Raw genomic sequence first — 14,207 nt, 5'->3', positions numbered from 1 at the left:
CCATAAAACAAAAATGAAGCAAATTCTGATCCTTTCCAATGTTTGATGTCAAAAAGTGGACAAAATTTTCTATGGATCTCAGCACGAAGTTTAATGTTAAGTAACTTAGCTGTAATAAAGTTGATTTGTGTAGGTGTTAATTTTTTTCTTACACCAAACATACCAAACATCCAGGCCATCAACATTCTTTTGTTATACCTAAATCTATCAAATGAAGAGAATCTGCCACAATAATTTGTATGATGATGTCAAACTCATCTAAATCCAAAAGAGATGAATCTAGTTTGTGATGATCATCGTAAGCTCGGCTTTTGAAACCTTCATGTGTTCTATCTGGGCCAGCGGTGTCCGAGTATGCGTTTCTTCCATTGATGTGTTTTCCTTTCGAAGTGCACTTTAAGCAGCCATCTAACGAGTTGAAATAAGCAACACCTTTTGAAAAAGAAAAATTGTTATACAACATTTGTTACCCTAATGCTTTTGAATATTATTTTATTTGAATAGTTACCTTTTATAAAAGCTCTTGCAGCAGAATCGGCGATAATAGCACGTAATTTGATGTTAAACTTTTTGTTTTTTACAACCACACCATTTTTTTGTGAGAAAATTAACCTCATCTACAAAAGGTCGGAGAAATTGCTCCACAATAGATTGAAATTGGCATGACTGGTATTTCCGGCATTCCATGAATGTTAAATAGAATAGGCCAAAATTGTAGATTGTTGCTTTTGGCAATCGGCAATCCGTCTATTGACACGTTCAGTAAAATTGTTTTATCAGCTTCAAAGTTTACATCGCTACAAATTAGACAACATAACGATATGTAATACTTATACATGAGAATGAATTTGTTTACATCCAGAAATATTACCTTAACTTGTTGGTGAAGCAATTTTGAATCCCACGATACCAATACTGTCTACATTGCACGGTAATAATTTCCGAAGAGCGATTGCGGTTGATTTTTAGCAAAGTTCTAGCATCTTTTGGCAATTTGCAAGAACTTACTTTACCGATTATACCCATGACTTGTTCGATGGAATCATATGTTTGATTTGTAGACACCGCCCACGTTTGCAAAGCTTCTTTTACGGAGAATGGTTCGTTTGATGTTTCTTGTTCCTCGTCAGAGCTTTCGAGATAATCGATTACAGCCTCTTCTTCCTCAGCGTATGCAGTAGTTTCATGATCATCTTCAACATAATCATGTTCCACAAGAAAACTGTCGTGTGAAGATGTAGCACCAACATCTGGCGTATGTGCATTATCTGTAAAGCAAAATAAACCATGTTTAATAAAAAGTTCACGCAAACTTCATGATTTTCATCATACCATTTTCTCTTTCACTGGTATTATTTTCTTCTAGCTGGTCTTGCTCCACTATACGGTTACGGGTACGATACAAATATGAGTTGAGCCGAATACGCTTCGAGAATGATTGGTCCATCCTATTTTTGATAAAATCACGGCTAGAAACCACTAGATTATCGCAATAACGCACGCAATTTAACTCGTTAGATGTTCTGTATGTTTAGATTTTGTTCATTTGCGCGCGATTGTGGTGTGACAGCAGCGACATAAACACAGACAGTATGGACAAGGGAACAACATCAACAATATCAATATTGGCCTTGTGTGGTATAAAACAAAAAAATCTTTTAATTTAGTCTGAATTATTGAACAATTATTATATTGTTTGTAAAATAACTTTAAATAATTTTACCATGTTATATTGAAGAAATGGCTTGATTTATATGTATATAAGCCCAAAAAACGATTAAACTCTTCAATGTGGTGTTATAAATCTGCTAAATTGGTCTTACGCGCTGTCATTTGCAGCCTGGGTTGGTTGTGCTGGTAAAACGGGATTCAAAGGTACTGTTGATGACGATTGCGGCCTACTGTTAGCCGAGATGGGCTGCGACACGGACGCTGACGATGACGATGACGATGACGATGACGATGACGATGACGATGACGATGACGATGACGATGACGATGACGATGACGATGACGATGACGATGGCGATGACGATGACGATGACGATGACGATGACGATGACGATGACGATGACGATGACGATGACGATGACGATGACGATGACGATGACGATGACGATGACGATGACGATGACGATGACGATGACGATGACGATGACGATGACGATGACGATGACGATGACGATGACGATGACGATGACGATGACGATGACGATGACGATGACGATGACGATGACGATGACGATGACGATGACGATGACGATGACGATGACGATGACGATGACGATGACGATGACGATGACGATGACGATGACGATGACGATGACGATGACGATGACGATGGGTTCCATGCCTCTAGCAACACTTCAAGTGGTAACGCGGATGCAGTTTCGGTATCAAGCTGCTCGATGCTGTTGCCGCGGCGCTTCAACTGGTTCACATGACTGATAATCATCCGTTGACCTGTGTTTAGTTTGTACATGACGTTGCTGCGCTTCTGAACTACCACTGCGGGAACCCATTTCCAACCATTGCGATGATAAAGCTTCGCGTAAACCAGATCGTCCCTCGCAAAAACTCTGCTGGTATTCATAGACGATTCATACTGCATTTTGGAAGGTGGACGAAGAAGCTCAAAACATGTTCTAATGGATCTGCCAAACATTACATCCGCTGGAGACTGATGTTGCGGGTTTTGGAAGTTAGGAGTCGTCCGGTATGTTTGTAAAAATATATCTAGAGATTCTTGCAGAGACGTTCTACTATTTCTTATCTTGGCCAGAGCTCGCTTGAACGTATCGACAAATCTTTCCGCCTGTCCGTTCGACTGCGGATGGTACGGGGCAGAAGTAAGATGATGAACACCACTACGCAGGCAAAATTCCTCAAATTCACTGCTACAAAATTGTGTTCCGTTGTCACTTACAAGTGTGACCGGCATGCCAAAACGCGCAAATAAACTCCTGAGTATTCCGATGGTAGCAGTCGAGGTTGTGCTTTGTGTCTTGATAATCTCAGGCCACTTAGAAAATGCATCCACCACTACTAAAAAGTATTCGCCATCAAGAGGCCCTGCGTAGTCTACATGGATACGTTCCCAAGGTGTTTTAGTATTTGGCCAATGTACAGGATTTGTGTGATTAGGTGATTTGGCCGCAAGGGCGCAAGGATGGCAAGCATTTACACAATCAGTAATATCATCATTAATTGTTGGCCAGTATACATAACTGCGAGCGATCGCCTTCATTCGCTGTATACCCGGATGTCCTCGATGAAGCTGAAGGAGGCAGCGTTCTCTTAGTCTTTCGGGTATGACCACCCTCTCTCCGAATAAAATGCAGCCTTCGATTGTTGAGAGATTATCTTTCCTATGATAGTATTGCGATAATTCGCCGCTGATGGTAGCATTTCTTGGCCATTCATTTTGCACGTATTCGTAAAGCTTCCTTAACAGGGGATCTGATTTAGTCTCACAAACGACTGCATCGAAACTTATAGGAAAAGCCCCAAGGTTACTAGCAGCGATAGATTTCACCTCAGCTTCTAAGCTCACTGAAGCTATCAGAAAGTCTTCTTCCGGTTTTTCGTGCGCTCGTATTAATCGAGAAAGAATATCGGCATTGCCAAAAGATTCACTACGGACATATTCTATATCAAAGTCGTACGATAAAAGAGTAAGTGCAAATCGTTGTAGTCGGTTAGCCGTATATACTGGTATGCCCTTTTTCGAACCAAATATTCTCAACAGCGGACGATGGTCCGTCTGGAGTTTAAAACGTCTGCCATAAATCATTTTATGAAATTTGGTGACCGCAAATATGATTGCCAGACCCTCGCGATCGATTTGGCTATAGCCTTGTTCTGCTTTGGTGAGCGCTCTCGATGCGTGCTGAACTATACGAATGGAACCATCCGAATACTCGTGACTAATAGTGGCTCCCAGACCAACTGAGGATGCATCTGCAGATACTATTATATTCTGTTTTGGATCGTAATGTGTCAATAGCAAATTTGACGAGAGCAGCGTTTTGAAATTGTTAAATGATTGCCTGCATTCTTTGGTCCAACGGAATGGCGTATCAGCTTTTAAAAGGCTATCTAAGGGGTAGCGCAGTTCCCTCATGTTGGGCACGAATTTGCCATAATAATTTATAGCCCCTAAAAATGAACGAACTCCTGTCAAGTCTGTAGGCTCTGGTAGTCTCGTAATAGCCTCTATTTTTGCAGGATCGGGGCGCATGCCGTTTGTATCAATTATATATCCTAAATAGTGAATCTGTTTTACCTTAAAAGCGCACTTTTCAGCCCGAATCGTAAAACCGTATTCTTCAATCCGCCTCAATACTTCTGATAGATTTGCATCGTGCTCTTGTTCTGACGAGCCCCCGATAACTATGTCGTCCATGTAACAGGATACCCCGCTGATTCCAGCTAACATAGTGTCTGCAAGCTGCTGGAAGACTGCTGGAGCTACCTTAATTCCCGGTGGCAATCTATTGTAGGTGTACAGTCCACGATGTGTGTTGACGGTGAGTAGTGGACGGTGGCGAGGGTCGACTTCAACCTGCAAAAATGCATCGGATAGGTCAATTTTGCTAAATAACTTACTGTGTGCTAATTTAGCAAATATGTCCTCCGGTAGGGGCAGTGGATATTCGTGAGGCCGAAGCGCTGAGTTCAATCCGGTAGAGTAGTCGCCACAGAGTCGCACATTCCCATTCGCTTTCCTGACGACAACCACTGGAGCTGCCCATTCCGAATAATCTACGGGAGAGATTATTCCTCTTTCCGCCAATCGATCCAGCTCCTTATCGACCATATCCTGCACCGCATATGCGACCGGTCTCTTCGGACAGAACACCGGATGAACACCTTCCTTCAGCTGAAGTTGGACACAAGTCTTGGTACATAGCCCCGTACCATTGAAGACGGCTGGGAATTTTCGCTCGAGCACTTTGGATACCGGTTCCGTAGAGATGCTATTACAGAAAGCGTCCATCGGAATGGAGCCTAGATCAAAAAGCTCCACTAAATCTGCGCCAAGTAAAAGATGTTCCGCATCGATGACTCTGATGGTAGCTTGGTGAGTCGTATTTCCAATTCTAACATCTGTCTGAAACTCGCCATCTATTTGCAGGTTTGCTCCAGAAACCGATTTAGCTTTCACTGTAGAGTTGGCCAAAGGTGGTTTCCCTAATTGCTTCCACAGACTTTGGCTAATTATTGTGATATCGGATGCGGTGTCAAGTTGTAGTTCCACCGGCTGATCATTGATGACAACCGTGACGAATTTTCGCTTCTTCTGAACTTGGCAGACGTTCACTGTTACGACTCGAATGTTTGCATTGTTGTAGTGGACATATTTGCGACGTCGATTTGCGGTGCTGCAACATCCTTCACGATGGCCGATTTGGTCACAGTCGCGACATTTATGATTGGTGAACGTACACTCACGCATCCAATGTAGCTCTCCGCACAGCCAACAAGGATTTTTAGGCTTGTCGTATTTTGCCTTCTCATTGTTCTCCCATCCCTGCTGTGTGCGCCTTCCATTGGTGCTCGACTGGAAGTGTGAATGAGACGTGCCCTCATACTGATTCCGCGGCTGGTACGGATAACGTCGTTGATGATTGCTTTTTACCGCTAGAACACGTTCACCGCAATCAGCAATCATCGCACTGTCCTTCTTAAGGTTAGCCACTCGCTGGCATTCGGCAGACAGCTGCTCGAGAGTGATATCACATTTTTCCTCGATGCGAGACAAAAGGCGAGTACGGCTTTCAGCGTCTTCGTCTTCCCTGAGGCCACACACGAACACCAGGCTTTTGAGTTGATCTTTCGTCATTTTCGACAACTCAAAATCTACACAAGCACGGTTTACGCGGCAGGCGAAGGTCAGCATATCCTCCGAGCGTGCTTTTGTAATGTTGAAACATTTATAACGTTTGCTGAGAAGCGACTCCATTTTGCCAAAAAGCTTTTTTAGTTTGTCCACGATGGCGTCGAAGGTGAAATCGCGTGGCAAGCTAGGCAAAAGAAAATTTGTTAGTCTCTCGTGTTCCGTGGGACCCAACTTACGAATCAGAAGGCGAACTCTGGCAGCATCTTCGAGCCTTGAAGCATCTTTGGTCAGCAACTCTTCATAGCGGGCAAACCAGGCCTCGAATGTTATTCCCGAATCGGGTTCGAAACGGAATTCCACGATTTGGTTCGCAATGGTGTCCAAAATTTGTTCGGGGTTGCTGGGGGTTGGCTGCGGAGGCGGATCAATCTGCTGCGGCTGGAACGAAACTTGCTGCTGACTCATCAGCTGCTCCATTAATTTCTGCTGTTGTGCCATTTGTTGCTTAAGAAGCTGCAACACTTGGACTACCGTGTTTGCTTCATTACTAGATGGCATTGCCCCCGGGAATAAAAATGATGGCGCAGGGGCAACATTCTGCGATGGCGGTCCAGTTCCATTTTGTCCAGGAGGCGGATGATGCTGCTGCGAGGTGCTGGCGCCGAAATCGGTTGGCCAATGTTGGGATGCTCGACGCTGCTCATCCGCAGCGGAGTTTTCGGGGCTGTTCATCCTTCGCCGTTTGCGCTTAATTTTCACTTCAATTCACCAAGGCGTCCGAATTTCACTGCACTGCACTGTAGTTCTATGTGTCTATGTGTATGTATATATATATCTCTATACTACTTTTTTTTTTTCTCGTCGCCACTGTTGTGTTCGGATGTCCGTTCACTTATTTGAATAAACCACTGAACTAAGCACAACTAAAAGGTTACAAACAAAACATGCAAACTTTATTCCTAACACATTAAATATTTGTTTAAACGTAAAAACCTCGGCGCAGCCGCGTAACGGTTACCGCACTCGTTGATCACCCGAGACCCGAATGCCCCGGGTGAACGGCCGTCGTGCCCTAGCCGCGATGGCGCGGCCCTTTCGCTCCGTCACACGGTCGCCCTCGACGGACAGCTCGGGTGACGTCCAGGGCTGTCGCACTCTGCGAACAACCCAGAGCCACAATGTTGCGCGACGCTGTCCGTCTCCACAACATTATTTAACATTAAAACATGGATTAAAGTGTGTTATTTTGTGAATTTATTCTATAATTCATTGTGTTTTCGATATTTTTAATGATAAAAATTAAGAAAGCGTTATTTTTTGCAATTTTCATATTAATTCCTGATTATCTACGAGCCGCATGGACAATTTACGCGAGATACAAGTTGGATCAACGAGCAGGCAGATGCCACCCAGAAAGTTCCACGTTGGTGAAACGGTTTGTGCTAAGGAGTACCGTAATAATTCCTGGAGTTGGATTCCTGGTGAGATCACCAAACGGCGTGGAAACGTAATGTATGAAGTACAGAACGCAGCCGGAAAGAAGTGGCGTTCACACATCAACCAGCTACGACTACGATTGAATATCGGTACACATACTGTCCAACCAGACGCTACGGAAACTTCAATGGCTTTGAACATTTTATTGGATGAATGTCGAAGCACTGTTAGTGACAGCTTTACCTCGGCGGTGTTACCTCCTGGGATTTCTGTGCCATCGTCATCGTCATCGTCTTTAATGTCAGCGTCTTCGTCATCGTCGTATTCGTCTTCGACTTCGTCTTCGACGTCTTCTCCGTCGTCTTCGACGTCTTCTCCGTCGTCTTCATCGTCATCCCCGTCACCGTTACCTTTCATGTCTGAATCGTCACCGTCCCTTTTGTTATCGTAAAATAATACGGATGTTCTAAGTTCTCCAGATTTCGCTACAGCTGACAGTGCATCATCGCCTTCACCGGTGCAGGCCCTACGTCGTTCTACGCGTGTTCGAAGATCGCCACAGTGGATGCGGTCGTACACTGGTGGACATAAAAATAGGAACTTTTTTCTTTGACCGAAAAACATAGTTCTTGTCGGAAATATTTGGTAGCCCTGAAAAGGACTGTTTAAGTGGTTGTTGGGAGGTGGTGTTGCGGTGTTCCACAGAGCGGAAACATATTCTAACGGTCAATGTGTTGACCGTTATTCGCTATCACTTCCTCACAGCGTAGGGCCATATCGCCGATGAGGTTACGGCATTCGCTTCTGTCTATGCGTTTCCACATAGCCTTGCAGCGTCTCCATAGCGAATCGGCAGAACGTGCATGCTTGTTCTTAAGCTGACGCTTGAGAGTTGACCACAGATTCTCAATCGGGTTGAGGTCTGGACTCAACGCAGGCCACGGTAGAACTTGCACATCCTCGTTTGCCAAAAAACATGTAGCGACCAGAGCGCCATCTGGTGCGCACACCTAGAACTACCGACAGAAAATGTTTAACGGGCTAGTTAGGCAGGGACTGCACATAAAGCTAGAGCAGGACAAACAGTGGTAGCATACTGCACCGCAGCTATAAAAACGGTGGCTTGCTCCATACACGCTCTCTCTCGTCCTAAACGTTTCCACATCGACACGCGCATATCCGTCCGGCTTACCCAACACTTCTTCTCCGGCAACTCTCGAACGAACAACACTAATTTTCGCGTCTCTCCCGAACTCACCGTTCCGCGGCTTAAAAGAAAAAGGAATAAATCGAATTCTACCAAAAAGTAGTTCGCAAAGCGTGTTGCGTATCTTTTTAAAAATTAGGGACCACTTTTGTGGCGCCCCTAAAACTGGTGACCCCGACGTGATCCGCAACCGACGCCGCGAATTCGTACGTGAGTGTGTGTGTGTACTACGCATCGCAAACTTGTACCGCGTTGAACGTGTTAAAACGTGCCACCGGCGGCAGAGATCGACGCAGAGAAGACAACGCGTGTGTGTGTGCCTACGACCGGGAGTGCTACCAGCGTTAGAAGTACCGGCAACGCAGCTGGCCTCCTCCCCCCTTTCCCTGTAAAGTGTGCAACGAGCGCCCTTTCATCATTCACAGGACGTTGAGTGCGGACCGACGGAAAAACGCAGCAACGCCGTGTTAGTGCGCCCGTATCTACACGGAGCGTTCCTGCATTCGGTGAACAAAAGAATCACCCGCACACGCGCGCCGCCTCGAAGCGCGACAAGCGCACACACACCATCATCGGCGCAGCCGAAATTTTCCATCGAGTTTTCGACGGCTAACGCAATCGACGCAATTCTTGGAAGCGGATCGACGACAATCTCCGCTGTTGGTCTCCTTGACGCCGGTCACCGCCTCGCAAGCTGTTTCTACACCTCGTGCTACTGGGAATTTTCCGTTTGTGTGTGCTTCCATCTACGGGTGCGATCAAGAAGGAAGACACCAACGTCGAGTCGCGCACGCAAATTATCCAGTCGTAGCAGTAGTGACACATCGCCGCCATCACGATTTTTTCGCTCGAAGGCGAACCCGCTTGGATCCAGCTGACAAGAAGAACGACGCCGCCATTTGCTGTGCACCATTTCATCGCAAGTGAGGAAACACCATTTTCTCCATCCGAGAAGGAAGACGACGCACGCTGCTTCTGAAGCGTTTTCGTACCGATCGACCGCAAAGACGACACCCTGGTTACGTGAACAATTAAGGTAAGATCCACCCTTTTATTCACTACTAACCCCGACGCGGAAAGATGCAGCGCAGCCCGCAACAAGGTGCAGCGCCGGTCGCCAGCCCTGCAGTTGCCATCAGCCCTGCAGTGGCCGACAGTCCTGCGGTGGTCGCCAGCCCGCAGCTGGACTCCCCACACGGAGTCCATACTTAATCGATATAACCCCTCTCGCTCGTGACGCCTCTACCGACCTTCCGGAGTTCCAAGTCGAGACCGTGAACGCCATGCGTCTCAAGCCGCCCGAATTGGATACTGCTGACATCCATACGTTCTTCTACGCCTTGGAGAACTGGTTCGACGCCTGGAATATTCCTCCGCATCATCATGTAAGACGTTTTAACATCCTGAAGACACAGATCCCTACGCGAATTCTTCCCGAGTTGCGTCCCATTCTCGACAGCGTACCAAATACCGACCGCTACGAATCCGCGAAGAAGGGCATCATACAACATTTCGAAGAATCTCAGCGAAGCCGCCTACACCGTTTGCTATCCGAAATGAGCCTCGGCGACCGTAAGCCTTCACAACTGCTAGCCGAGATGCGGCGAACAGCAAACGGTGCAATGACCGACTCCATGTTGATCGATCTTTGGATCGGTCGGCTGCCGCCCTACGTTCAGTCCGCCGTGATCGCGTCCTCTCAAAACGCCGACGAGAAAGTTAAGGTAGCCGATTCAGTGGTCGACTCTTTCGCCTTGTACAATCGCTCCGGTCCGTACCAAACCATCGCCGAGGTGCGGAATGAGGAGGTCAACCGCCTTTCACGACAGGTAGCCGAGCTGAGTCAACGCTTAGAAACTCTAATGAACCAGAACCAAGCTCGTGAACGCTCACGGGCCCGCTCACGCTCTCGCAATCGCAACACGAACCAGGCTACTAATCCTAACACTAACGGCTATTGTTTCTACCACGACCGATACGGACAGCAAGCGCGTAACTGCCGCGCTCCGTGCTCGTTTAACAGCCGTCCTCAAAATAACGGTACTCCTACTACTTCTGCATGACGGAACGCGGGAGACGTCCAGCTTCTAGTCGATTCGATATCATCGGGCAGTCATCGCCTTATTATCAAAGACTATAAAACTAACCAACCCTTCCTTATCGACACCGGTGCCGACGTCTCCGTAATACCTCGACAGCACAGCTCCGTTCCTTGCAAACCATCGACCATGAAACTATTTGCCGCTAACAGCACGCCTATCCAAGTGTATGGAGAGTCACTCTACACGTTGGATCTTGGTCTTCGACGCGCCTTTCTGTGGAACTTCGTGATCGCAGATGTGGGTACCGCAATAATAGGAGCCGATTTCCTCCAGCATTTTCACCTTTTAGTGGACCTGCGCGACAAATGCCTAGTAGACGCCTTAACCAACTTACGAACGCCGGGTGTTCCTGATCTACATCCTGGGGAGCCAACCGTAAAGGTGTGCGATTCGACTTCGCCAATCGCCACCTTGTTGAGGGAATTCCCTGGGTTGACTGCACGGACCGCGCCCGGAACGCTCCTGCAATCCGACGTCACGCACCGCATAGAGACTACTGGACAACCGACCTTCGCCCGTCCGCGTAGGTTGTCCCCCGAAAAATACGCTGCAGCTCGCGCCGAGTTCGAGTCTCTCGTACAGCTAGGAGTGTGCCGACCATCTAACAGCAGCTGGGCCAGTCCTCTGCACATGACGAAAAAAGCAGACGGGTCGTGGCGACCCTGTGGCGACTACAGGGCCCTCAACGCGAAAACAATTCCCGACCGTTACCCACTACCTTTCTTGCAGGATTTTACTATGCATTTGCAGGGAAAACCATATTTTCTAAGGTTGACCTGCACAAGGCATATCACCAAATCCCGATACATCCCGAAGATATACCGAAGACGGCGATCACAACTCCCTTCGGATTGTTCGAGTTCACCACGATGCCCTTCGGCCTACGAAACGCTGCGCAGACTTTTCAGCGACTCATTCACGATGTCCTCCGAGGTCTCGACTTCGTGTTCCCATACATAGACGATATGATTGTCGCCTCGTCGTCAGAGGAAGAACACCACGAACACCTGCGCCAGCTATTTCAGCGTCTCGAACAACACCACCTGGCCATCAATCCGGCCAAATGCGAATTCAACCGAAGCAAAATTTCCTTTCTTGGCCACTTGGTCAACGCAGAAGGGATACGTCCTCTCCCGGAACGGGTACGAGTAATCAGCGAGTTGAGTAAACCAGCGACGATAATGGAGCTGAAGAAATTCCTCGCGATGATCAACTATTATCGACGCTTCTTGCCACATGCCCTGGCGACACAAAGCATCCTACTTGAGATGACACCGGGGAACAAGAAGAAGGACAAGACACCGCTAAAGTGGACGCCCGAATCTAGCGAAGCATTCGACCCATGTAAAGAACAGCTACAACAAGCCGCGCTGTTAGCTCACCCTGCCTTAAACGCAGAGTTGTCACTCTGGACAGACGCTTCCGACTTCGCTGCTGGAGCCGTTCTCCACCAACGTATCGACGGCCAACTCCAGCCCTTAGGATTTTTCTCCAAAAAGTTTGAGAAGGCACAGCTCAACTAGTCAACATACGACCGCGAGTTGACCGCTATTTATCTGGCTGTACGACACTTTCGGTATCAGTTAGAGGGTCGTGAATTCTGCATCTACACGGACCACAAACCTCTAACTTTCGCTTTTCGCCAGACTCTTGATAGCTCTCGCCGCGTCGAGCCAGACAACTCGACTTCATTGGGCAATTCTCCACCGACATTCGCCACGTATCGGGAGAAGAAAACATCACCGCCGACCTACTCTCACGAGTTGAAATTGTAAACGCGTCACCTGCAATCGATTTTGAACGTCTCGCCGAAGAGCAAACAAACGACCCTGAGCTCGCCGATATACTCAGCGGTAAAACACGAACCGACCTTTTCCTTCAAAAAACGCCGATACCAGGAAGCACCCAATCGCTATATGCCGACTGCCCTGGTGGAATAATTCGACCGTACATCACAAGATCATTCCGAATTTCTCGTCGAAAAACCGCAACCAGCCCTGGTCAACCAGTCCGACTTTGCCAAGACACTCCGAGAAGCGATGAGCAAAATTCGACCTTCTAACACCGCCTGGCACACCAACCGAACATCGTTTGTGCACTCCGACTTGAACAAATGCTCGCATGTGTTTGTGCGCAATGACACCGTCCGTCCCGCGTTAACCACACCTTATCACGGCCCATACCAAGTACTTACTCGAAATTCAAAGTCTTTTCAGATCCTTATAAACGGACACCCCTCGCTAGTGTCCGTCGACCGCCTAAAGCCAGCATATACAACCGAAGGAATAATCTCGTCAGTCCCGTAACAACCGTCACCCGACCAACTGCTGACGAGCCAACGACACGCTACTCCGGTGGCCCAACCACCGTCGACGCAACAATCGACGATGAACCAGCGTCTCACAACTCCGATGCCCGGACCGTCGACGCTCGACCAGCTGCCATCGTCCAACCAGTCGTCGCTGCCAGATCAGCAGCCAACGGCCACACAGTCGCCTTCGACCATACAGCTGCCGTCAACAAACCAACCGCCGATAGCCCGGAACCGCGCCACACGAACATCACCCACGCCATCGCATTTAGTGTGCGATCAGCCCATGGTGGTCCACGACGGGGAATTTTAACAGGAGTGCATTCTGTGCTTCTGCAGCTTCTGTGGCATCGTCAATGGTTGAATAGTCCGAACAGTTAAAAGAATTGTCAAAAGATAAAATCAATCGCTCCAATTTTGGAAGGTCAACACGAGCACAATTCAGCCTTTTATCAGCATCAATGGCTGTAGCGATCGTAACTGGGGCTACGTTGTCCAAATCAAAGGCAAGCGGAGGGTGGTGTTCGTCGATAGTAGTAAGGGGATATTCACAGACACGTATTGAAGAACATGTAGATGCAGCTGGCCAATTACGTGGCCGCCTCCGTGCTTTAGGGTTTTTATAGTATTTTTGGATGATACGCCTGTTTAGGAAGGCGCCAGACGTATTTAGTGCCGTCCGAACCATCCAGATTGATTCTGGACTCATCCGAAAAAATTATTTTGCTCCACCAAAAGATGGATGCAGCTAAATGTTCTTCGGCAAACCGAATGCGCGCTTCTACGTGGTGCGGCAGCAGCTTACGAACCTTCCGCGGTCTCCGGGCACAGAACCCAGCGGCGTGTAAACGGCGAGATACCGTTTTCGCCGAAACTTGCAAACCAAGCTCCTGCTTGATACGAGCGCAAGTTTTGAAAGGATCCGCCCTGATCATCTCAACAATCTACGCGTCAACGTCGGCCGTTGTTTTTCGCGGACGACCTGTGGATTTACCCGTAGCCTCGCTACGAATGGCGTTGTCCACAAACGTCCGCGAACGGCCGAACGCCTTGCAGATGGTTTTGATAGGCACGTTCTCACGATACAAACCCTGAATATGTTTCCGCTTCTCTGGAGTGCAGTGCTTTCCGCGACCCATGATGAACTTGTGGAATTTTCAAATCGCAAACTTTCAACTTTACCACTGATTGAAGAATGAAGCGCAACACGGTTTGGATCTCTATTTATACTACCGAAAAACGCTGCCGTTACTCAAAACTCAGGTAAGTAGCGCACCACAAATGCGAGTATAAAAGGCAAACAAACAG

General features: G+C 47.6%; 3 protein-coding genes across 6 annotated transcripts; 1 reads left to right on the top strand and 2 right to left on the bottom strand.

Annotated features, from left to right (window-relative positions):
* Positions 1-193: 193 nt before the first annotated feature.
* On the bottom strand, positions 194-7,041 carry LOC120904609. Of its 4 annotated transcripts, none has more exons than XM_040314748.1 (5): positions 6,836-7,041; positions 1,333-1,630; positions 872-1,268; positions 509-797; positions 194-432 (listed from the first exon to the last, which is right to left on the bottom strand). In XM_040314748.1, the coding sequence occupies exons 2-4, from the start codon at positions 1,445-1,447 to the stop codon at positions 614-616; spliced, it is 696 nt and encodes a 231-aa protein (XP_040170682.1). In that variant the 5' UTR covers positions 1,448-1,630; positions 6,836-7,041; the 3' UTR covers positions 194-432; positions 509-613. The 4 variants fall into 4 exon arrangements, with proteins under 4 accessions (XP_040170682.1, XP_040170692.1, XP_040170699.1 ...); XM_040314758.1 differs by having other exon boundaries at positions 1,333-1,523; XM_040314765.1 differs by having other exon boundaries at positions 1,333-1,479.
* LOC120893266 (uncharacterized protein K02A2.6-like) lies at positions 1,659-6,827 on the bottom strand. Its single transcript, XM_040295064.1, has 2 exons — positions 2,253-6,827; positions 1,659-1,668 (listed from the first exon to the last, which is right to left on the bottom strand). The coding sequence occupies exons 1-2, from the start codon at positions 6,572-6,574 to the stop codon at positions 1,659-1,661; spliced, it is 4,332 nt and encodes a 1,443-aa protein (XP_040150998.1). The 5' UTR covers positions 6,575-6,827.
* A 2,728-nt stretch (positions 7,042-9,769) lies between the features above and the next one.
* LOC120893257 lies at positions 9,770-10,549 on the top strand. The gene has a single exon (XM_040295052.1). It carries the CDS (start codon positions 9,770-9,772, stop codon positions 10,547-10,549), a length of 780 nt encoding a protein of 259 aa, XP_040150986.1.
* Positions 10,550-14,207: the final 3,658 nt, after the last annotated feature.

Source organism: Anopheles arabiensis, chromosome 2, assembly GCF_016920715.1.
Source record: "Anopheles arabiensis isolate DONGOLA chromosome 2, AaraD3, whole genome shotgun sequence".
Classification (NCBI taxonomy): Eukaryota; Metazoa; Arthropoda; class Insecta; order Diptera; family Culicidae; genus Anopheles; species Anopheles arabiensis.
The sequence above is the reverse complement of the archived record's forward strand: the minus strand, read 5'-3'. Positions and strand labels throughout refer to the sequence as shown.